This window comes from Prionailurus viverrinus, chromosome D1, assembly GCF_022837055.1.
Source record: "Prionailurus viverrinus isolate Anna chromosome D1, UM_Priviv_1.0, whole genome shotgun sequence".
Lineage (NCBI taxonomy): Eukaryota > Metazoa > Chordata > Mammalia > Carnivora > Felidae > Prionailurus > Prionailurus viverrinus.
In genome coordinates, this window is record NC_062570.1 from 10,154,989 (window position 1) to 10,179,012 (window position 24,024).

The window sequence follows — 24,024 nt, forward strand, 5'->3', positions numbered from 1 at the left end:
TGGCTAGTTTTTCCTGGTCCCTTGCAAAGTAAAGTTAGGCTATTGATTTGAGATCATTTTTCTTTTTAAAATATGTATTTACAGCTGTAAATGTCCCTCTTAGTACTACTTTCATTGCATCCCATGAGTTTTAATATAAAATGGGTTTTCTTTCCCATTTATCTCAAGGTACTTTTAGATTTCTTTTATGATTTATTGCTTAATCCAACGGTTGCTTAAGAAGCATTGTTCAGGGGTGCCTGGGTGGCTCAGTTGGTTGAACATCTGATTCTGGTTTCAGCCCAGGTCATGATCTCACCGTTGGTGAGTTTGAGCTCTGCGTTAGCTAGGACCTGTCAGTGAGAGACCTGCTTGGGATTCTCTCTCTCTCCCTCTCTCTCTGCCCCTCCCACTCTCTCTCCCTGTCTCTCAAAATAAATAAATAAACTTTAAAAAAAGAAGGTGTTGTTCAATTTGTGAATTTTCCATTTTTCCTTCTGTTAGTGATTTCTAGTTTCATTTCATTGTGACTAGAAAAGATATTTTGTATGCTTTCAATCTTTTAAAATTTATCAAGACTTAGGGAGCCTGAGTGGCTCAGTCAGTTAAGCATCTGACTCTTGATTTCAGCTCAGGTCATGATCTGACCGTTCATGAGATCAAGCTCCACATCGGGCTCTACACTGACAGCAAAGAGCCTGCTTGGGATTCTCTCTCTCCCTCTCTCTACCCATCCCTCCCCTGCTCATCTTCTCTCTCTCTCTCTCTCTCTCTCTCTCTCTCAAAAATAAATAAATAAATAAATAAATAAATAAATAAATAAGAAAATTATTAAGGCTTGCTTGCAGCCTAATGTATGGTTTTTCTTGCAGAATGTTCCATGTACTGAGAAAAATTGTATAATTCCTTTGTTGTTAGGTGGAGGGTTCTGCCACCCCTTTGTAATTGCCTCTAACTCCCCACTGTCCAGCCAAGCTGCAGAGAACATCCTCATACGGCCCTTTATAGATGTGTGCAAATTACCCACATGCTGAATTTCTGGCTAATGAAGTCATGGTATATCTAAATTGACTGTTGTCCTCAAGAGTGACTGTACTGCCCACCCATCCACAAGCAGTGCCTGAGGTTCTATGTTGCCTTATCTCTGCCAATACTTAGCATTAACCAACTTTCTATTTTTTGCAAAGCTGACAGGCGTGTAAAGTAGTGGTTCTCAACCGGGAACAATTTTATCCTTCGGGAGACAGTTGGCAATGTCTAGAGACATTTTTGATTGTGACAAAGCTGATATGTCTACTACATCCACTGAGCAAATGCCAGGGGTGCTACTAAACACCCTACAAGGCACAGAGGAGTTCCCATGACAAAGGATTATCTGGCCCCAAATATCACCAATGCAATATTGAGAAAGCCTATTGTAAAATGATAGCTTATTGTTGCTTTGACTGGCATTGCACTGACTGCCAATGATTTTCAGCATTTCTTTGTATTGCTTATTAGTTCCCACTTCTGTACATTTCCTTTGTACAGTATTTGTCCACTTTTTTTTTTTTATTGGAGCAGCTGTCCTTTTCTTGGTTTGCAGAGGTCCTTTGTATATTCCTGCTACTAATGCCACTAATCTCTTACGAATTTTAGAGATTAAATACATTTCCCTTTCTGTCAGCTTCTGTGGAGGATTAAAGATGGCCACAAATTCTTTGACACTCCTCTCATTAAAAGGTGGAAGTCTATGCCCCTTCTTTTTAAATGTAGACAGACTCTGCAACTGCTTTGACCCCAAAAAATATGGCAAAAGTAATACCATGCAGGTTTCTAGGCCCAGGCCTTAAGAAGCTTGCACTTCCTGTCTTGTGGAATACTCCTTCCTGGAGCCCTGAAGTCCAGTCACCTGATGGAAACACCCTATAGAGAGGCCTTGAGACTACAAAGACAGGGAGAGGGGCTCAGCTGAGTCCAGCCTTCCAACCATCTTTACGAAAGCATCAGGAAAGAGGGTTAAGCCATCTTAAAGCCTAAATACCACCAACTGACCCCAGTCAAGGTCATGAGGAGCTCAAGAATTGCCTAGCTGAGCCCCGTGCTATAAATAGTAAGGTCTAATAAAATGATTGTTAAGCTACTAAGTTTTGGGATAGTTTGATATGCATGAATAGATCACCAGAACAATATTCTATAAATTAAGATTGTAATCTATAAACTTGCGAAACTTTCTTATTGGTTCTAATAGTTTGTCTATTGATTCTGTCGGGGTTGTTTTAGCAGACGATTATAGCATTTGCAAATATCTGCCAATATGCCCATTCTCCTGAGTTTTATTTTTTTATTTAAATAATTTCATATTTATTTTGTCCATATTGTTATTTACTTTTTCTGCTTAAAAAAAAAGAAACAAACAACTAGGATCACTATGTAACAAAGAGATTGCACTCTTAGTAACAAAGAGATTGCATCACTATGAACTTACTGTTCTATCTTGTCAGGAAGTATGTCTCTCGTTTACTCTTTGACCTACCACTTTCCTGAAACTGTATAGCAGTGAAAAGTTTTGCTAAATCTAATGGATGCTTCAGCTTATATGTTACTTGACTTTTATGTTCTGTATTTGACAATCTGCCTGACTACTCCTTTCTTCCCTTGGTGTCTATGATACCATGCTAAATGCTTTTTCTCCTATCTTTCTGAGACACCTCTTTGTCTCTTTTATAAGTTCATCTTTCTCTGCCTATCCCTTACATTTGTCTTTCCAATGATTCTGTTGACCTTCCCCACAACTCTTTTTGGCTAACTCTAGATGATACTATCAACACCCAGACCTTCAGCTCTCACCTATGTGCTTCCATATTCCAAATCTCTGCTTCTATACCAGATGTGTCTCCAGAGCTCTGAATATACATACCCAACTACTTACTGAATATCTCCATTCAAATTCCCAAAGGCCCACAAACTCACCATACCTACAACTGGACTCATAATCTTCTGTCTCAAATTTTTTCCCTCCTAATGTATTCCATATCTGGGTGAATTCAATAGCCCTCTTTTATGTATCTTAACCACTCTTTCTTAGTTTTAATATTATATACTATATAATAAGTTTATCCAGTTGTCAAAACCAGAAACCAAGGAGTATTTTGGTTCCTCCTTTCTTAACCCATTCAAACAGAGAGCCTTGTAAACTCTACCTCCATGTTATGTTTTGATTATGTCCCCCTTTTTTACCTCTCTGTTGCCTTTTCCATGCTCCAGTTTTCCCTTATTTCTCATCCATTCTGCTGTGAGACCCTTTTGGTTGATAGCTCTAATTTCTATTTCAGTCCCCACATATCAATCTCTGTATTGATAGAGAGGGGACTATCTAAAAAGTCAAAGTTGATCACGACACTCGCTTGATTAAAGCCCTTTGTTGGCTTCTATTTCCCTCAAAATAAATTCCAAAGTCCTTAGCAGAATCCTTTTCTAACTCCCTTGCCTTGTCTCTCACACAGGCCCCTGCCTCATACATCTGAAGCCCTAACCAAACCTAAATACATGGGCACTTCAGGCTCTTCGCTCTTCCTAGATGTATTCCCTTTCCTTTTCACCTTGCTAAGTCGTATAAACCAATGATACTATCAACTTGCTAAGTCATAAACAGCTAAGAATGCAGTTAGACACCCACTTGGAAGGCTGTAACCAAAAAGATAGATGATAGTAAGTGTCGGTAAGAATACGGAGACATTAGAACCCTCATATACTGCTGGTGGGAATGTGAAATAGTGCGGCTGCTTTAGAAAACAGCCAGGTGGTACCTCAAAAGGTTAAATATTGGGGCGCCTGGCTGGCTCACGTTGGTGGAGCAATCGACTCTTGTTCTCAGGGTCATGAGTTTGAGCCCCATGTTGGGTGTAGAGACCACTTTTAAAAAATAAAAAATAAATAAACATTTACCCTGTAGTGGATTGTAGTAATGTACCATAGGAAGTGTGGGTCTAATGGTTTAAAAAAAAAAAAAAGGTTTGGGACTCATGGGTGGCTCAGTCAGTTAAGCGGCTGACTCTAGGTTTTGGCTGAGGTCATGATCTCCATCATGAGAGCCCTGAGTCAGGCCCAGAGTCAGACTTTGTGCTTACAGCATGGAGCTTGCTTAAGATTCTCTCTCTCTCCCTCTCTCTCTCTCTCCCTCTCTCTCTCTCTCTGCCCCTCCCCTGCTCAAGCACACATGCACATGGGACTTTCCCCCCACGAAAACAAATAAACTTTTAAAAAAGTTTAAACATAGAGTTATCATATAATCCAGCAATGCCACTCCTAGGTATATACTCAAAAGAAATGAAAACATATATGCACGCAAAAAAACAGTAGTGTTCATAGCAGCAGCATCGATAATCGTCAAAAAGTGGAAGTAACCCAAATGTCCCCCAGCTGATGAATGGGTAAATAAACGATGATATCCGTGCAATGAAATATTATTTGGCATTAAAAAGGAGTGAAGTACTGATACATGTAATGACATGGAAGAAACTTGAAAACATTACACTAAGGGAAAGAAGCAAGTCACAATGGAATACATAATGTATGATTCCACTTACATGAAATGTCCTAAATAGACCAATCTATAGAGACAACAAGTAGATTAGTTGTTGCCTAAGGCTGAGGGGTTGGCATCGGAGGATGACGGCTAATGGGGGTAAGGTATCCTCTTGGCTAATGAAATGACCTAAAACTGGTTGTAGTGATGGATGCCCAACTGTGTGAATATATGAAAAACTATTAAAGTCTACACTTTGAATGGGTTAATAGTGTAGAACAATATCTCAATAAAGCTGTTAAGAAATTTTGATCATGGGTAACCATCTCCAATATTCCTTGCATGTCCAGGAAATATATTCCTTTTAAAGGACCCCATAGCAGGCATTTTAAAGAGACATCATAGAATCTTGAAAAGATGTCTTAGAATTGCCCTTTTATTTGCCTGCTGTCCTACTCAATTCTTAATTCCTTTAGAGCAGACATGTCTTATTTTTGTACTTAGCGTATAGTGGGCACTCAAATATTTATTGAATGATTAAGCATTGTCAATTTCCAGAACAAAGATCAGACCCAGTGAAATATTCAAAATAAAACATAAAGTATGAAATAGAATTTTTCTAAACAAGAAAATATGTATTACCTCTAAACCAGTAGTCAAAAACACCATCTGGTCTTCTAAGTGTTATATCTGACTGAAGTTACATGCATTTATTATACATTATTTCCTAGAATTATTCTATAAAAAATGATAGTTTAAAAAAAGGTAGGGGTGCCTGGGTGGCTCAGTCAGTTGAATGTTGGACTTTGGCTCAGGTCATGATCTCACCATACATGGGTTCAAGCCCCATGTCAGGCTCTGTGCTGACAGCTTGGAGCCTGGAGCCTGCTTTGGATTCTGTGTCTCCCTCTCTCTCTGCTCCTCTCCCACTCATGCTCTGTCTGTCTCTCTCTCTCTCTCTCAAAAATAAATAAACATTAAAAATTTTTTAATAAATAAATAAATAAAGGTAAAGCACTTAGTACAGTGCCAACCACATAGTAAGTGCTCAATAAATATTAGTTAATATTAAATAAATAAATAAATAAATAAATGCTAGTTAGAATTGCCTCAACAGACTTGTAGCATAACTCAAATATGAATGAAACAGAATTATGGATGAGCTGGCTTGTAAAACTGAGGGAAAAATCCTTAAATATACTGGACTAGAAAAGTCCTACACTAATGACAATGAACAGCCATAGAAAAAGAGGCAATCTGGAAAAGAAGAACAATAAAGAACTAGTCTCACTTGAGTCCAGTTAAATTGCACCAAAAAAGTGACCCTACACATTTTGAACGAATTTGTCAAAAACATAAATATCAAGATCTAGTATGCAAAATATGATTTATTTAACACCAAGTCATTAAGATTATGTTTGCTTGAGAAATCTGGTAATCCACTAAAATGATTAAAGTTGACACATGGTTTCTAGGACATTCTCAGATTTTTACACTATTTAATTCAGCCTCTATCAGTTAAGTTTTTTTGCGTACCAGGAACATAAAAGCATTGTCAAAATAAATTAAACAAAAATAAGGCATAAGACATTCTGAAGTAAGGAAGGTCTAGAGCTGGCCAATTTAGCAATTCCGTGACCCATCAAGAACCTGGAGTCCTGCCACCTTCTTGCTCAGCCATCCTTAGCATATCATGGATGGTCGCTCATGGTTTCAAGATGCTTACAGCAATCTGAGTGCCACATCATCATGCTCCAATACCCGAAAGAAGAAGAAGAAAAAAAAATCTTCCCACCTTTCTCCCTTTCTCTCTTTTGGTGAGTCTTTTTAAAAACTCAAAACCTCTTTCAGAAGCACCTCCAGCAAACTGCCCTCCTGTCTCATTAGCCATAATTGGGTCATGGCCTTTTCAAGACTAATCTTGACAGAGGGAAGGGAATCTCCGTGATTGGTTTGGGCTAATCAAGATAGACCACCTGGGGCACCTCGGTGGCTCAGATGGTTAAGCGTCCAACTCGTGATTTGGGCCCAGGTCATGACCCCACATCATGAGCATGGGGCTTCACACTGGTTTGGAGCCTGCTTAAGGTTCTCTCCCTCCCTTCCTCTGCCAGTCCCCCACTCATACTGTCTCTCAAAAAAGGAAAAAGATAAGATCACTTGTGGCTGGAACCGGCTGGAACCAGCTGGTACCAAGCTGGAGCTTGGGTTCACTTTCCTGAAGCACATGGCGAGGAAGTATATGGTGGATACCTAAACCAACTGGGGAGCTGTTGGCAAGACTGAAGGTGGTATATAGGTTGGTCAGACCCCCAAGAGTATCTGCTACACAGCCACAAAAATTAGCTGGCTAGACCATGGCATTTCTGACTATTAGGAAGTTGTTTTTCAGGAGGGAACATTTTGAACCTGTACAGATGTGCAATTTATATCGTCCTAGCTCCACACCCCTGCATCATGAAAAATGTCGGCAACTGTTTTGTGTAGAATATTTTAAAAGTGTGGCCAACCTCCAATCTGTAGGCGTTGTGGAGGCAGGAATCTCACTTCACCTCATGGTCAGTCGTTGTGGGAGGTCAGAAATTAGGTAGATGCTGCTACAGTAAAATAGGAGTTGTCTGCATTTATCCCAGATAACCCACACCAGGGCTATTTTTCATTAATTGAGTCAGAAGTTTTGTCTGGAACCACAAGTGGAATGGGAGTGTTTTTGTAGAGTAAACTGTCTTTGTTTAAGCTAAATAATAGAATCCCTTACTGATCAATGATTAATTGTAATTCTAAAACAATTTTTTATGGTGGGTGGCGGTCACTGAATTGGTTCTCAAAGGAAAATTTATTGCTAAATAATTTAGGGATTACGACTGAAAGGCTTGTTTGGTGATAGTCGCCCAAGTAAGTCCTGGTTATTGCTCTTGTGAATCAGCTGAAGGCAGCAGGAAAATGTCACTATTGGGGGCACTACCTCCTGCCTGGCAACATGATGAATTGTAGACTCACTAAGGCCTTTCATGCCTTGTTATCCAGAGTTTGTTCAGATTTATTGTTGGAAATGAGGGCTGAAATCAAGGAAGGAGACAGAGGAACTGATATTCCTTGAATTCTGCCAAGGGTTTTACCTGTTTTCTCCTTAATTTACTCCTCACAACAGTCTACAAATCAGTGCCACATGTTACAAATGTAATACCTAAGGGCTAGAAAGGTTAAGTGACTTGTGAAATTTACACTCTTAGTAAGTAATGGAGACAGCCATTCTGACTCTAATATCCCCAGAAGCCCTAAATCATAATGCGGTGACTAAATGGATCTGCTGTATTTCCACATTAATTTTTTAAAACACAGAATATTCAAACACAAGACAGTTATCTGTTGCTGAATAGTATTTTATTAGCTTAATAATTTGGGCCTGCCCTTAGCATTAATAAGCTTCAGCACTAATCACAAGATTTTCATTCATTGGTGGGGACATTTTCTTGTTTTAAAAAATGCAGTCAGAGAAAGGGCATCTATTTCTTGGGGGCTGCAGTAACAGCAGGCTTCTCTTCACGGGTGATGGGAATGGTACGCTCAGGGCCAGAGGCCTGCTTCCTTGGTCCATTCACAGTGAGGACCCCATCAGATGACAGGGATGAAGTAATGGCGAGAGGGTCCACATCAGCTGGGATCCGGTATTTCCTGTGGAACTCCCGGGAGATAAAACCATGTTCATCCTAATCCAAGAGAGGAAATGAGGAAATGAGGAAAAAGAGAGGTAAGAACAGGAAGTAGCACCTATTGCTGAGAACTCAGACATCCTTCTTCCCTTAGGTGTGACCATACGCCTTTGCAACAAGGGAGGAAAACTTAACAGCTGTTCTGGTTGGGCCTGAGATAAAGTTGCCTAGGTGGTCACTCCTACCAAGGAGAGTCTGAGAAGTCAAAGAGAAAAACCTTGAAGGCTCTCCAAATTGAGGCATGGATATTTTTATGGGTATTTCCCAAAGGTTTAGATCAATGTTTGTTGGGCCTACAGGATCTAGAATATCGTCCATCATTGAAGATCTGAGTCCCTAAGGAAGCCCAAAAATTGTCCTGACTCTTCAGGAATGTCCCAGAATGTTCCAGACCAATAGGACTGCTGCTAAAAACAACAACAAGAGCAACAAAACTTCACCCAGGGAGACTATGACCCAAAGTTAAATCCCATAAGCAAAACTGAAACAGCCTGAGGACCTCAAACCTTACTGTCTCGTGCACAAGTATCAGAGTTATCAACAATTGGTCAGCAGCTGCCACATTTAAGAACCCTCCCAGAAATTAATGAGAATCTGTTCCATATTCTAGGATTCTGCTAAACACTAGCTGATTCTAATCTTTATACCAGCATGTAGGCAGACAGGCTCTCAATTAAGTGGTTTCCACGTGGGCTGCAGGGTTTTAGCTGCTGACTGTAGCTCTGAAACTTAGGCAAAGCCAGTTGTTGAGCATTTAGATGGGCTAAAGATGAGAGGACTCAGGAGCATATGAAAACAACATCCCAAAGTCAAGGGTCTTCAGGGTACCTGCAATTCATATAGTGACGTAAAGCAACCACATGTCCAACAAATGCTATTCCTAAATCAGTGGTCCTCAACTTTGAATGTACATTAGAATTACCTAGGGAGCTTCCCCCCACCTTGCCCCTTTAAAAAATGTTGATGCCTGGTGCCCACCCCTAAAAATTTTGGTCTGTAATATGCCTAAGCCCTGGAACTTTTTCATTCCCCTAGTGATTTTAAGGTGGCCAAAAACGACGGGCTTAAATGGGAAGTAAACATCCCATCTATCCCACCTAAGGCAATCAAATCAGAATGAACAACAAAGATGACTTCTCTGGCCCAAACAACAACAGCAGGTCTGTCCCTGTCCCAGACCTTTCTGGCTTAAGACTGGAGGTTGCCAGACTCAGAGGCTGATGGCAGTATCTGGCATATAGTTTTCACTGAATGAATGAGAAGAGAAAGCAAGCTACGCACCTGGCGCTCTTCATGTTTGCCGTGCACCTCAATCACGTCTCCCAACACCTTGACCTTCAGTTCCTCTGGAGAGAAGTGCTTCACATCCAGGTTGACAGAGAATCTATCCTTCTCCAGACGCATCTAGAAATGGAAAGGGGGAGAAAAGAGGGTAGGAATGTGGATTACACTAGTACGGTCTCATCATTCTGCAGACTTTATCCTTTTTTTTTTTTTTTGACTAAAAAAATCCCATTTTGAATAAACATGGCTCTCTGGTTCAGGGGAGTCACCACAGTGGTACCCAAGGCATAGCACATGGGCATCAGATCCTAACTTTATTTACAGGGACAGGAAAGAAGACAGGCCACCCAGGCCAATCAAAAGGATGGGTCTGGGCAAGGTTTCTGCTGCCTCTCTGACCCTGATGCCCGGCCTTGTCATTTGTCCATGAGACAAAGGCCCCTTCTTCTTGCTCAGACCTGTGCCAAGTTTCCCACCCACTCAATCTGGAATGTTCTCCTAGCCCTAATTGTCCTTCCAAAGCCCTTGCTCACTCAGCTCCTGTTTACGCATACTTGAATATTTTTAAACCAGTGTATTATCTGTGACAGCTCTGTTAATCTTATCTGTTCACCCCATTCTCCCACCTTCTTAGGACAAGTGAGGAGGGGCCCCAAGAATTGGCCTATATTCTTTTCTCCTTAGGTATGGGCCCAGGTCAGTGCCCTGTCACAGCCCTGAGAAACCTGGGAAATCACAGACAAAAGAATTGAAAGGAAGAAAATAGTGGTTGCTGTCTCCAGCTCCATGCAGTGGAGATGAAAAACTCAGCATGAGGCAGGACTGTTTTCCTGATCTGAAACTTGAAGTAATAAAATTTATCAGGAGTATGAGGGATTAGAAGAGGTGAGCAAAGGAGTCTGAAAGCAGATCTTTCCCTGGATCTTTATGAATCAAACCAGAAAGGGGCATCCTACTTAGAAGTTAGGGGATAGAGGGTGATTTTCACAGCACATGGAAAAAATGTAGTAAAGTAGGATACAGAAGAGCATCCGATACAAACAGACAACTGGGTGAAAGAACCAGTAACCCAGTCTTTCTTCCCTGGTGGACACACAAGTGCCTAAAACACTTAGATGTAGCCAGATGTAGGCAAGGAGAAAAAGGAGAGCAGGTGGATAGGTTTCCAGGAGGTTCCAGGAAGAACTCTCCTGTCCTGGCAGAGGGAAACTTACCTCTGAGAGCCCAGTGTCAATCCAGCTGGGAGCCCGCAGGAATGAGGGTGGCCGGAGGTAGAAGGGGCTCAGGGAAGTAGAAGTTGGGAAGAGATCAGACTCCAACAGGTGCTCCCCGAAGAACTGGTCAAAGAGGCGGCTGGGGGAGTGGAAAGGAAAGAAGGGCCGGCGGATCCAGGGGTGGTGGATGGCGATGTCCATGGTGGCTAGGTGAGTGGAGGGGGTCAGCTGGCTGGTCAGCTCCTTCAGCTGCAGCAACAGCCGGCCCCTTATATACGCAGTCTTGTGAAGCTTCTGGAATGGTGATGTCAGGAGTTTTATTATCCCAGCTCACCGCCCGTTCATGGAGACTTGTGATCGGGGATTTGGCAGTGTGACACATACCCAGTACTCACTGAGCTAAGAAAAGAGAAATACAAACACGTCTGAGCTGGCCAGTGACTTGTGCTGGTCTTGTTTCACTAGCTTTCCGTCCACGCCCAATGCCCCCCCCCCCTTCTCTGGAGTTGGGTTGAAGTCAGGAATCCTAAGCAGGAGGGTGCTGTGCCCCTCCTCCTCCTCTGCAGCCTAGCATGCCAGGGGAATTGGGCCAGCGACTATCTTGGGCCTGGGCAGGAACTGGAATCTTCCTAGGCTGGGCCCCAGGGACATTAACTCTTTGTGGGTCCCTAGAGGAGAGCAGTGATCACCAACAAGTCAGTGCCAGGCATCTGTGTGGTGCCCAGGGTCTACCCAGGTTCAGGAAAGGACTCTGACATTGATCTGGGCAGGGGGACCCTTCCCTCCACCCCAAAGAAAAGGTGGAAAAGTTTCTTGCATCTCTCACCTTCCATAGCACACAGAACATTTAAACCAGGAGAGCTTTATGAAGAAGGGTGCAAGGTGCCTGGGAAGGAGGAGGAGAGGAGGCAATGTGGAAAATGTACAAACTGAGGGTTTCAGCGAGGCCTCTCCAGGGCCTCCCACACCAGCCTCCCCATCCCCAGCTGGCTGCCCAGCCAGAACCCCCAGCTGTCCCTTCGGGCAGCCTGTGACAGCTGAAGGGTGTGAGGCGGGTGGGGGGGGGGGGAGCACGGGGGTCCAGGCGGGGCTGGTCGCACACTTGTCACTGGCGCTCAGGGCCCCGGTTCCCCGCCCCTCCCCCGCCCCAGGCTCGGCACTATTTTGGGTGGTGTAGACCCCGCCCCCACCCCCGACCGAGCCCCAGCTCTCCAGGCAGCTGGAGGGGTCGCTGCACCTCGGACCAGGGCCGCCGACGCCTCTGCAGCCATGTCAGGCCGCTCGGTGCCACATGCCCACCCGGCCACCACCGAGTACGAATTCGCCAACCCCAGCCGTCTGGGCGAGCAGCGCTTCGGAGAAGGTATGGCACAGACGCCACCCCCCTTGCTTCCCACCCCCACCTCCTGAAATTCTGGGCTGACCTCCCAATGGTACTGGCCTCCACCCCACTGCGGGCTTAACTGAACTCCTGGGGCGAGCCATCTCCCACCCCAAACTCCCCCTCCGTCCCCAGCCAAGCAGGGCTCGGTCCCCTTCCTACTGACCTCGGGGCAGACGCGGTGCCCGCAAGGCTCCCATGCCTGTCCCTGACCCCCTCGCTGTGCCTTCTGGTTCCCCATCTGTCCACCCAGCCCCCTTTTGGTTTGCCCTCCTCCACCCCCCAGTCTCCTTCCCCATCTCAGTTCCCTCTTTCCAGTTGCCTCCTTCCAGTTGCTAATTCGCACCCCCACCCCCACCCCCGCCTCATTTTCCTACTTCTCCTGACTCCTCTCCTGCTTTCCCTGCTCCTCATCTCCTGATCTCCCCATTTCACCCTTGTTCCCACCCCATTCTCCCTCATCCTGCCTCTTGCCTTCTTTCTCTGCCCCTCAGGCCTCCTGCCAGAAGAGATCCTGACCCCCACCCTCTACCACGGCTACTATGTGCGGCCCCGGGCCACCGCAGCTGGGGAGGGCAGCAGGGCAGGGGCCTCGGAGCTCAGGCTCAGTGAGGGTAAATTTCAGGCATTTCTGGATGTGAGCCACTTCACCCCAGATGAGGTGACTGTAAGGACTGTGGACAACCTGCTGGAGGTGTCTGCCAGGCACCCCCAGCGCCTGGACCGCCACGGCTTCGTGTCCCGAGAGTTCTGCCGCACCTATGTCCTGCCTGCTGACGTGGACCCCTGGCGGGTCCGCGCAGCTCTCTCCCACGATGGCATCCTTAACCTGGAGGCGCCTCGGGGTGGCCGCCATTTGGACACAGAGGTCAACGAGGTCTACATCTCCCTGCTCCCTGCGCCTCCAGATCCAGAGGAAGAGGAGGAGGCAGGCAGAGTGGAGTCCTGAGTGCCCTGGAGCCAGCACCCAGTGAGCCCCTTTCCACCTCCCGCCGTGATAGGAGCAGCTGCCCACCACCCCAGAGGTAGCAGCATCCTTGGGGGAAGGGAAAAGTGCATGGCCCACAATGTATGGTTTGGTCCCTTGAGACATGTCAAAGTGTTTGTTTAGTCCTGGGTGGAGCTGAATAAACCCCAATCTCAGGGCCTTGTCTGTGCTTCTCCCTATTCTGTGGCCTGGACGATGGGATGGGCAGGGAGGGAGGAGGTCATAGCCAGCTAGACAAAAAGCTCCTCAGTTAGATGTACCCAACGTCACAGCACCCTGAGCTCACACTTGGATGCTGAGATCATACCCGGAAGCTGACACTGGCTCCAGATCAAATTCCTAGCCATAATTTTCTCACAATGCAACAAAAGAGAGAGTGATCCTGGGAGGGAAAAGGGATATGCCATCCAAACAGCCCAGAGGGCACTGTCTGAGCTGGTGATTAGAGACACAAAAACAAGGGTCTCCAGCCTGTCTGGCCTGTATTGGGTAGGGGTTGGGGAAATCGTTTGAGGCTGGGGAGCGTTGCCTAAAGCCCTGTTTTCCTGTAGTAAGGTCTGTCCGCTGAAAATGGTGTCTAATTCTGAGCGATGGAGTATGCCTATGCAGGGCACAGACACAGGAGCCTCTGCCACTCTCACCAAACCACAAAGTCTCTCCAACCTCCGCACAGGGGACACCTTTTGTTTCTAGTCTTGGAACATCCTAAAGAGAGGAATCACTGCATCACCCACCCCGAGTCTAAATACAGGGGGTCTAGGATTACTTGTGTGGTGGTGATGGCCAGAGAACCTTCCTTTGGACGCAGAGTCTTAAAACGAGGGATATGCTGTGTTCAGGAAAACATGCATGCCTGACTTCTCAATTCCTCCATGTAGTTCATTGCATGTGTATGATTTGAGGAGTGTCCAGATGAGCTCCCCTGCCCCCAAAAATATATGTTTTACCAGAGTGTGGTGGACACCTCAAATTCTTCCATTAAAGTGGTTGATTCCGAACTTTTTTAGGTTACAGACCCGGGTGAAAAATCTAGCAAAAGCAATAGATCCTGTTATCAGAAAAAATATACGTGCTCTCACATTTGCCCTACAATTTGAATAGGTTCACACAGCTCTTGAGATCCACTCATGTACCCCTTTGTAGGCATCTGTGAATTCCCAAGATAAGAACCCTCACTCAAAGAATTCAATTCTTGGTTAAAAGATTACCATCTATTAAAAATGAAAGCATGCATCAGAGAAAAAACTATTGATACATTCTTTTGTTCATCCATTCATTCAACAAGTATTTATCAACCCCCAGGATATATACTATGGAGGGTGTACATTACAAACATAAAATTTAAGAACTATGATCTTTTATTGTCTACTCTGGGGAAACTTACATCTGGTTGTGAAGAAAAAAGGAGATTAGAAAGGATTCTAATTGGACTTCAGCCAAAATGACTTTACAATGATCTATTCTGTAATTGTTATTTTTACAGGAGCTTTATTTAAAAGAAAGGCTTCCTGGGACACCTGGGTGGCTCAGTTAGTTGAGCATCCAACTTCAGCTCAGGTCATGATACCAAAGTTCATGAGTTCAAGCACTGCGTTGGGCTCTGTGCTGACAGCTCAGAGACTGGAGGTTGCTTTAGATTCTGTGTCTCCCTCTCTCTCTGCCCCTCCCCGACTCATGCTCTGCTTCTCTCTCTCTCTCTCAAAAATAAATAAACATTTAAAAAAAATTATCAAAAAAATAAAATAAAAGAGAGGGTTCCTTAGCTAGAAAAAAAATTGAAATCTCTGATTCAGTCCAAATCCCCACACCATTCAAACTCTTTTATGACCATTAGTCAACTTCTTCCCGGACATTAAAAAAAATTTTTTTTATTCATTTTTGAGACAGAGCATGAGCAGGGCAGGGGCAGAGAGAAAGGGGGGCGGGGCAGAGGATCCTAAGCTGGCTCTGCACTGACAGCAGAGAGTCCAATGTGGGACTTGAACTCATGTACTGAGAGATTGTGAACTGAGCCAAAGTCAGTCACTTAACCAACTAACTGAGTCACCCAGGCACCCCTCTCTGGGCATTTTAAGTGATGGGGAACTTTGTAAGTTCTTTCTCACAGTTCTTCATCAGAACTCTTTGGACATAATTCTAATAAATTCTTCCTTCTATTGGCCCAGAATCTTCATTTCAGTAACTTCTGCTTATTGGTCTGGTTGTGTCTAGAAAATCAACGTAATCCTTCTTTCACTTGGAAGCCCCTTTCAGATATTTTAAAATAACTATCCCGTCCTCTTAAAGTTTCTCTCTCCCAAGTAAACATGCCTAATTCTTTTAACTATATCTTACAAAACTTTTTTAGAAAGTTTATTTTTTAAAAAATGTTTGTTTGTTTGTTTGTTTGTTTGTTTGTTTAAACCATCTCTACACCTAACATGGGGCTCAAACTCACAACCCCGAGATCAAGAGTCACATGCTCCTCTGACTGAGGCAGCCAGGTACCCCTAGAACTTTCCAAACTATTTATCACCTAGACAACTTTCTCTAGAACACATTGCCTTTTGACAGTGTAACTTGGAATTCAATATGTGGATTAAAATTATTATTCTAGTCATGGACTGACTGATACAGACTTCAGTGGAATAATCAATTCCCTTGTTTATCACTGTAGACCTCTATTAATACTGCTTAAGGTAGATCAGATTTTCTGGGTACCACAATACACTGTTGGTTCCTTTGGAGTTTCTGGTCATAAAATCTCTTTGATGTTTTCCTTAAAATTTTTCCTTTAAATTAGAGAGAGTGGCTGAAAAGGGACCAGGTTGTTGGAGGGCTTTGAGTGCCAGGCTAAGACGTTCAGATATCAGGATGAAAAGAATACTGTTGATGCTGGTGCATAGAAGGGCTTGCTAGGAAGAAGCATAGCCATGAAGTAAAATGCTAGTGCAATGATCCAGCACAAGATGATAAAGTGAGATGCTTTGCCATCTGACAATTAGCCGAGAAGAAGTGATAACAATAGGTAGGACTTACTGAAAGCTCCCCATGTGCCAGGCTGTGGACTAGAACTTTGTATACGTTATCTCACGTAATCTTCACCCAATCCTCTATAACTCTCACTCTCATTATGCCCATTTCTCACAAGGAAACAGGATGGGGAGGAAGGAAATGTCCAGTGTACGCTCTGTGGAGTGCAGGGCTGAGTGGTGGGTCCTGAACATCCACAAGGAGCATACAAACAACAGGGCATCTGGGCAGTGTGGGGGTGGGAGCCCTGAAGACAAGCCTTACGGGTTTCGCAAATTCTCCCAGAGCCCACATTTTCTATGGAGGAATTTGCTCGACTGTACCCTGCTCGCTGGTGAGTGCAGAATGCTTCTAACTTTGGGTCATTGGAGGGAGAGTCTGAGTTGAGTTGGAAGCAGAGATTCTGTAGTTCTGTACTGAACATGAGGAAGTGAGTGGTCAAGATGTGCTGAGAGGCCATTCCAGTCATAGAACCATGTGATTTCTGACCAGAAAGGGGATTAGGTAATGAGTTTAGTCCTCCTCTCTTTCACCATCGTGGAAAAAAGTGATCTGCTCACATCAATTCCAAAAGCAAGGGAGGATATGAAAGGAACCCATTTCCCTAAATTAAAATTTCCTAGAGACTCCAGTATTCAAACCCAGATTCTGGAAAGGGATAATAAGAAATTGATACTGATTACCTTGAAAGTGAAACTCCACTAAACCTGAGTAGTGCCGGGAAACACAAGGTAAGACCCTTGACTCCATTGTAGAGAATGTATTTCAATGACAGTGTGATGTAGTAGAGAAACATTTACTAAAGGAACCCAGAGCCCTTTGCCATCTCAGGTTTCTTTTCACTGAAGCTTGACGCTCAAAGTTATGGCTTCTTCAAAGCAGCTCCAAATCCCGAAGGTGAGATAGCTCTCACCTGGAGTCCACGTGTGTTCCTCTACCACTTGGCTGGTAACAGTCACCTGGGAATCATTCCAGCAGGTGGCTTCCAAAGTCCAACCTGCTAGGTTGAAATCTGACACTGATAGAGACTCCCCGGGAGCTCTTACTGAAAGCTAAACCAGGAACCAGGAAATGCACAAGCCTCTTTATGTAGAAAAACAGCTGGGCTCCCTCCGCGGCAACAGAGCACCATGGGAAACCGGCTTTGCTGCGGGGGACACTGGTGAGTAGGGGCAGGGGGTGGAGGGTAACATCTCTGTTCGTGGACACGCAGGCCAAGAGAATAAGAGAAACAGTGCAGCTGGTTCTCTACCAACCTCCCGCAGCCACCTCCCTCTGCCTGGCACACCTCCTGGGTGCCAACACCAGAGCATTACCTCTTTTTGTGCTCACGTCTTTCAGAGAACACAGCCAAGCCTGCTGACGGTAGAATGGGCCAGAGCAGGATGGGAATGGTGAATTGGCACGGTTTCTCTCTGTCCTTCTCTTCCTCTCCTTTCCTTTCTCTCCCTTCCCTTCTTCCCCAGATGATGATGATAATTAATTATAGCATTGGCGAGCTTGCTATGTTCCAGGCACTTTTCAAACAATCTCGTTTACTCTTCCCCACAATGCTGAGGGGAGGTGGCCTTACTCCTCCTGTTTTTACAGCTGAGAAGCTGAGGTTCAGAGAAGTTGACTTGTCCCAAGTCACATGGCCAGTGAGCAAATAAATCAACATTCCAATCCAGGCCTGTCTGACTTCAGAGCCCAGACTTTTAACCACTACATAATTCTGCCCTCTCAAATCAAGGAAATCAACTTTGGAGAAATGTTTGTTTAAAGGGGTAGAAGTGGAGAGAAGGAGAATATCCATGAAATATTTGAATATAGCTTTCACACTTGTGTGACTTTTGGCAAATCCTGTAACTTCTTTTTCCTCATGTGTACAATATAGATAGCATGACCTATGTTGTTTAGATCATAGGTTTGAAGAGCAGAGGATATGTGAAAGCCTCACAGTAAATTATTCATAGTGTTTTTACTGTTCTTTCCCAGAGTTGTAACCACTCCAAACTCCCGGACCTGGATTCTTAGCTCTGTTCACTGTTTTCTTAGCTATACATTCCAAGCCTGGGTCAGTCTTGAGGATGTCTTGCTTGTGAAAAAAAAAAAATCATCATTATATTTAGAAAAATAGATAAGGCACATTGAAAAGCACATATGATTTGGAATCTACATTGGATTCAAGTCCAGTTCTTATTACTCATTCATTTATCAAACAAATATTGAATACCTATATATACCACGTATAATGACAGATGCAGAGGACGTAGCAATGATAGGAAATTTGGCCCCTCCCTCCTTGAGTAAGATACCAAAGTTCTAGGGCCTTAGTTGACCTCTCTGTAAGACGGAAACAATGATAAGTTTCCCAGAATTTTATCAGGATTGGGAGGAAAAAAGTCACTTTTTAAACTCTCAGATATCCCATAGACACAGAACATTTAGGAACATATAAGATTTTCTACAGAAAAGAGTGTAACAACTTCTTTCACTTCCTGTGTTCCAAGTTTTCATATTCTTCATTTTTGGTTAATTTTTCCTCTGATGGTGGCAATCATAGCAATCAGCTTTCACTGATGCTCATTATATGTCAGGCACTTAGCTGAGTATTTTACATTAATTATTTTATGTAATTCTTATGACAATCCATGGGGTTTAGGTTCTGTTATTATCCTTATTAATAAGAAAATGAAAGCCTGATTAAGCTAAAAACTTGCTGAAATTCACACAGCTAATCTGATAACATCAGTCTGGCGCTACAGCCTGGCTAGAAACACTACCCCCCCGATATTCTAACCAAAATATACTTTTTTCCCCTTAAAATATTAGTAGATATTTTAAGTAGATCAATATTAGTAGATATTTTAAGTAGATAAATGTTGTTTCCCTCTGTTTCTCATTATCTCAATAAACTTACAGAGACTGATAGTATGACAACTAAAAAGATTTTTATTTTAAATTTATCATTATTATTATTATTATTATTATTTTCTGATTACAAAAGTAATACATTCACCACAGAAAATCTGGAAAGTATCAAAGAGCAGGAAATAAGAAGCAATGATAAATATACTAAATATATTTATAGCAATCATAAATGACAGAAACATTTTAGTATATCTCCATGTAACCCTTTTCTTTCTTTCTTTCTTTCTTTCTTTCTTTCTTTCTTTCTTTCTTTCTTTCTTTCTTTCTTTCTTTCTTTCTTTCTTTCTTTTTTGGTGCACCTCACAGTTCCATTTATTCATGCCACAAAGGAAACCACACGTCCACAAGTGTGCAGCAATGCTCCATGTTCCCATCTAACAGTTCGCTGAGATTTACAGCCAGACTGAAGCTCCACCTGACGCGTACTCTAAGTAAAGTGGGTTAATGATAACCATGAGCAGGTGCAGGACTGGAAGCTTTCAAAGCTTTACTTCTTTTACCCTGGTCTTATAAACGATGAAGCCTATGCACCCCATTCCTACCCAAATATCCTGGTAAAATTGGGTATAGTAGGGCTTCGTGGGGACCCAAACATTTTTAACAAGAGTTGGAAACATCTGGCCACAGGACCCCCTCCCGCTCCCGCTCAGCCCACCCCAACCTGCACAGTGACTCAGAAAGATCACCTCCATGCAATCTTTCTGAAATGTTTATGTGCACAGGTTTAATCCCAAAACATTATTATCTTTTTACTAACTTGACAAAGATTAAGATTTTCCATGCTATTGGGTGTTCTTCCAACATCTTTCTTTTTTTTTTCAAATTTTTGAGAAAGAGGGAGACAGAGTGTGAGCAGGAGGGTGGGGGATGCAGAGAGAGAGACAGACAGACAGACAGACACACACACACACACACACACACACAGAATCCCAATGAGGGGCTTAAACCCCCAAACCACAAGATGACAACCTGAGCCATAGTCAGACACTTAACCAACTGAGTCACCCAGGCGCCCTCTTGAACATCTTTCTTAAGTGGATGTACAATGTTCCATTTATAGAAGATGCCATTTATGTAGTCATTTCCCGATGTTAGACATTTAGGGTATTTCCTATTTTTTGCAATTGTAAATAATGCTACAATGAGCATCCATATTTGCACCTAATTATTTCTTAGGATATGGAATTGCCACATCAGAGGATACACATTTTATGTTTAAGCCTCCTTATACTTCTTGTCAATTGCATTCTTGGAAAATTGAGTCATTTTTTTTTTCATACTACCAATACAGGAGAGTGCCCATTTAGTTTCCCGAATTCTGAGCTAAAAATAAAATCCTGTCAACTGTGAGTCTAACTGAATATTCCATTTAGGTTGTGTCCAGGCATTATATAGTATCCAACTTGGGAAAAGGCTCCATTCACTAAAATTGGGTCACCCAAATCTGTGACTTTAAAATTTATATTCTCTTCATCCATTTAAGTAGAAGTAAGTAGGAGAACAGTAGCAACAAGGGGGAAAGAATTAGAGGCTAAGATAAGGCTATGACCAGGCAGAGGTAAAAAATAAATTAATTTATAACAAAAATATAAAAAAAAAAAAAAAGAGGAAGAGCTGAAGTGGCGGAAGCAGAACATAGAAAGACCTAGAAGTGGTTTCAGAGTTTTTTTCTTCTGAACCACCTGTAAAGTTCCACCACCGATGGTGACTCTATCTGCTCTCAACTCAGCAAGCTGCATTAAAACCAAAAGCCACACCAAAACACAAAACTCTGTCAGAAGTGTGGGAAAATCCTGATTTTTCCACAGCAGTAAAATGGACATGATTTAGAAGCTTCCCTCTCTCTCTCTTTTTCTATTTAGTTAGCAAAAGAAGGAAATTTCATTAGGGAGACAGAGGTCAGAACAGATAGGGTTGGCGCTGGTGAGAGTTGGAAATGTACTAGCAAGAAAAAGCATCCGGAGTAAGCTTCAAACTATTCAGCCTATTTCCTCAGACAAGTGTTTTTCTCTGGCCATCAAACAGTTGACAATCACGTAGACACCCTGGCTCCACTAGAGACCCCAGGGGCTCAGAAACGAGGTCTGTCCTGCAGCAAGGGCAGGGGAGCTGAGTCACTCACCAAATTCAGAGCTCCCTGTGCTGTGGATGTTAAAGGTTAAATATCTCTCACTTTCTCTGTTAATTAAAAACAAGGACATGGAAACAGGGAGGGAGATTGCCTGTTAGAAAAGGGCTTGGAGGGGTCCTAACTAGTTAACCCCGGTTGTAGCAGCTTCTGTGACTCCCAGAATGGGAACTCTATGTTAGCAGAGGCTGTGGAACAAGAAAAATAATAAAACACTGAGTGCTGTAGCAAGAGGGTCTCTGAATCCAGGAATATCCCATTTTTTGGCAGGTTTCCCTTACCCTCTGCTGGGATTAGCCTGTTAGACAATCCCAGAATAGCCCTCAACCCAGCTATATCCCTGGCGTGTTGTGCCTGATTGCCTGCGGCTGTATTTTGGGTTTGGTTATGTCAGTTGTACCACTCCATCTTCCAGAACCATCCTTGTGGGAGAGATGTGGTACCCCTGATAAACACTTTCTGGCTGGCTCAGGGTGAATGGTTGTTAGAGGGAAGTGAGGGAAGGTCATCCCAGAATGTTAAGGAGGCACAGAACAAATGATAAAGGTGGGAAGAAAGAGGCCAGGACTCTTACACGTGGGTGATCTGTGTTTCACTTCACAGGAGCTGCCCATCAACTACCCAGAGGAAAAAGAAAATGGGTAACTGGGCTTTGGGGTGGTCAAATTAGAGAAGAGAAAGTACTAGAACCAGTGTTTCTGGAAAGGGCATAAGAATGAAAAGGAGTCGCAGCCTTGGAAGGGATAAAGGGAGACAGTACACCAGAGAAACTCTTTTGGTTACTGGGTCCCAGATCAGCTCTGAAATTCTGGGTCTCATTCTTTCTGTTATCTTGGAGTGGCAAGCTTGGTTGTTCATTCTTTCATTCACCCAGCAAAAATTAACTGAACACTTACAGTGTATATGAGGTGCCCTGCTGGGTCCCAAGGAGGCAGAGGAGCACAAGAAGAGCTGCAAATCAAGTCCGAGAGACTTGTTTACACATAAACAAGAACTGCAATGTAGTCTGCTAGTGCTGTAATAGACTCATACTCACACCATGGGAGAATGAGGGAAAACACCAATGTCGAAGGAATAATAGCAGATTCTCAGGCTGGAGGAGGAGCAGAGGAAAGGGTATTTCAGGCAGTGCAATTATCTCATGTAGAAGGAAGGTAGGAAGGAAGGAAAGGAGAAGGGGAGGGAGGAAGGAGAAAGAGACTGACTTGATTGAAAGTGACCAACTGTTTGGTGTAGCTGAGCACTCACACTCTGCACTGTAATAGTCTGTATGATTATCTGTCTCCTCCAGCAGACAGTAAGCTCCCTGAGGCAGAGAAAATAGCCTGCTCATCCTTCAATGCCCAGAATGGGTCACAGAGCCCAGCATACAACAGGCTCTCAGCATATATTTGTTGAACTGTGTTAGGGGTGGGTGAAAACTGAGGATGGAAGATATCAGTGGCAGAGTGTGAAAGGAGTTTGGATGTGGGGATGGTAGCAGTGAAAGGGGTGAACCCAGAGGCAGGGGGATTAGTTAGAAGCCCACTATAATAGTTTAACAGACATTCAAAGAGGGCAAGCTCAGACAGCTCAAGAGATAATGGATTTAAGGTGGATTTCTGCCTCCCAGAAAGCCAAGCAAGACGGACATTGAAGCAGCAGCAGCAGCAGCAGCAGAATGGCACCAAGGTAATGACAGGCCCCCATCCCTTCCAGGGGGCTGTTCAGATATAGGATCTGAGGTTCCCGCTTTTTCACCCTGGGATGCAGCTGGGTCATCTGGAACCAGAACTTGCTGGTTCTGCCCTACAAAGGAGCAGAGCGAGGAGACATCAGTATAGCTGACCCTGCTTTGCAGATGAGGGGCAAAAGCAAGCCAAGTACCTCCCTTAATGCTGTCAATTTCTTGCAGGCCCATGACACAACAGGACGTATGTATGAGCAGGTGTTAGAGAAGCGTGCGTCTCAGGAGAGGAGTCGAGGCCTTAGTTTGAAGGAGAACAGCTTACATTATGCAGACATTCAAGTGTACAGCTGTACCCAGCCACGCTCTGCTCTGGAAGTGAAGCATCTTCAGTCAGAAAATGCTACAGAATATGCAACCCTTCGCTTCCCCCAGGCCACGCCCCGCTACGACAGCAAGAACGGCACCCTGGTGTGAGCCTTGGGGAGGAAGGGCCTGTTTCTCGTCATTTCACCACTACTCCTGTGGGGAGACTTCTGCTTTGGGGAATTGGCTGGTGGCCCAGAGATGGCTGCCACGTTTTAAACTTAACTCCAGAACCCCAGTGAGAGTCCCCCATTCTTGCTCTCTCCTCTAGGCCTACCTTTAATTTGCCACCGTGAGCTTGGAGTTGTTAGGGGCTGGTTAGGGGCGGATGGAGTTCCACAAAAAGGAGGGACTAGGAGGAGCATGCCAAAAATTTTTTGACCCCTACCTTTGCTCTTGCTTTCAAGAAAAGTGAAGGAAGAACAGGTTACCTCAGCACTTAAGTTGATTTTGTTAGGCTTAATTTAATGGTGTCTCTTTTATACACCTTCAATCTAAAGCTGAAGAACAAGTGCTCTGGAAAAGCATTCTGAGTTCTCATACCAGCCCCCAGGGCTGGCTTGGGCAATCCCCTCAATGGTTGGGTCAAAGGTCTCAGAACCTAAAAAAGACAAACGAGGGCAGGGGTGAGGCGGGGAGGAAGCAATTCCCTGACCACCGGTTACACGTATTTCAAGTCACTGACAGCACTGCATGACCCGGAAACTCCCTTTGGCTGGACCGTAGGCTCTCGCAGGTGCAAAGTCTCTGGGATCAATAAATCGCATAAGGAACATGCCTCGTGCGTGTTGCGGGGTGGGGGTCTGTGGGCTCTACGTAAGTGCAGCAGGTCTCGCTTAGCCTAAGGGCGGCGGGGAAATCCAGACCCTTCGC

The 24,024-nt window shown here is 44.0% G+C and overlaps 3 protein-coding genes and 1 pseudogene across 4 annotated transcripts; 2 read left to right on the plus strand and 2 right to left on the minus strand.

Moving 5' to 3' along the window:
- Window positions 1-7,851: 7,851 nt before the first annotated feature.
- On the minus strand, window positions 7,852-17,624 carry CRYAB (crystallin alpha B). 2 transcript variants are annotated; one of them, XM_047877507.1, is made up of 4 exons: window positions 17,395-17,624; window positions 10,698-11,096; window positions 9,481-9,603; window positions 7,852-8,196 (listed from the first exon to the last, which is right to left on the minus strand). In XM_047877507.1, the coding sequence occupies exons 2-4, from the start codon at window positions 10,896-10,898 to the stop codon at window positions 7,993-7,995; spliced, it is 528 nt and encodes a 175-aa protein (XP_047733463.1). In that variant the 5' UTR covers window positions 10,899-11,096; window positions 17,395-17,624; the 3' UTR covers window positions 7,852-7,992. The 2 variants fall into 2 exon arrangements, with proteins under 2 accessions (XP_047733463.1, XP_047733464.1); XM_047877508.1 differs by lacking the exon at window positions 17,395-17,624 and adding an exon at window positions 11,524-11,574.
- Window positions 11,609-13,206, plus strand: HSPB2 (heat shock protein family B (small) member 2). The gene is made up of 2 exons (XM_047877506.1): window positions 11,609-12,060; window positions 12,573-13,206. The coding sequence occupies exons 1-2, from the start codon at window positions 11,967-11,969 to the stop codon at window positions 13,025-13,027; spliced, it is 549 nt and encodes a 182-aa protein (XP_047733462.1). The 5' UTR covers window positions 11,609-11,966; the 3' UTR covers window positions 13,028-13,206.
- On the plus strand, window positions 17,118-23,928 carry CD1H11orf52 (chromosome D1 C11orf52 homolog). Its single transcript, XM_047877516.1, has 4 exons — window positions 17,118-17,240; window positions 21,723-21,760; window positions 22,732-22,790; window positions 23,014-23,928. The coding sequence occupies exons 1-4, from the start codon at window positions 17,209-17,211 to the stop codon at window positions 23,260-23,262; spliced, it is 378 nt and encodes a 125-aa protein (XP_047733472.1). The 5' UTR covers window positions 17,118-17,208; the 3' UTR covers window positions 23,263-23,928.
- Window positions 19,308-19,608, minus strand: LOC125176294 (ATP synthase subunit ATP5MJ, mitochondrial-like; annotated as a pseudogene).
- Window positions 23,929-24,024: the final 96 nt, after the last annotated feature.

Excerpts from the sequence above, each read along its gene's own strand:
- CD1H11orf52 (XM_047877516.1), top strand. The coding sequence starts at position 17,209 with ATGGGAAACCGGCTTTGCTGCGGGGGACACTG. Across the intron at positions 21,761-22,731 it reads CCAGAGGAAAAAGAAAATGG|AAAGCCAAGCAAGACGGACA; the intron begins GTAACTGGGCTT and ends TCTGCCTCCCAG. Across the intron at positions 22,791-23,013 it reads AGCAGCAGAATGGCACCAAG|GCCCATGACACAACAGGACG; the intron begins GTAATGACAGGC and ends AATTTCTTGCAG.
- CRYAB (XM_047877507.1), bottom strand. The coding sequence starts at position 10,898 with ATGGACATCGCCATCCACCACCCCTGGATCCGCCGGCCCTTCTTTCCT. Across the intron at positions 9,604-10,697 it reads TTGACACTGGGCTCTCAGAG|ATGCGTCTGGAGAAGGATAG; the intron begins GTAAGTTTCCCT and ends TTCCATTTCTAG. Across the intron at positions 8,197-9,480 it reads GCAAACATGAAGAGCGCCAG|GATGAACATGGTTTTATCTC; the intron begins GTGCGTAGCTTG and ends CTCTTGGATTAG.
- HSPB2 (XM_047877506.1), top strand. The coding sequence starts at position 11,967 with ATGTCAGGCCGCTCGGTGCCACATGCCCACCCGGCCACCACCGAGTAC. Across the intron at positions 12,061-12,572 it reads CGAGCAGCGCTTCGGAGAAG|GCCTCCTGCCAGAAGAGATC; the intron begins GTATGGCACAGA and ends TCTGCCCCTCAG.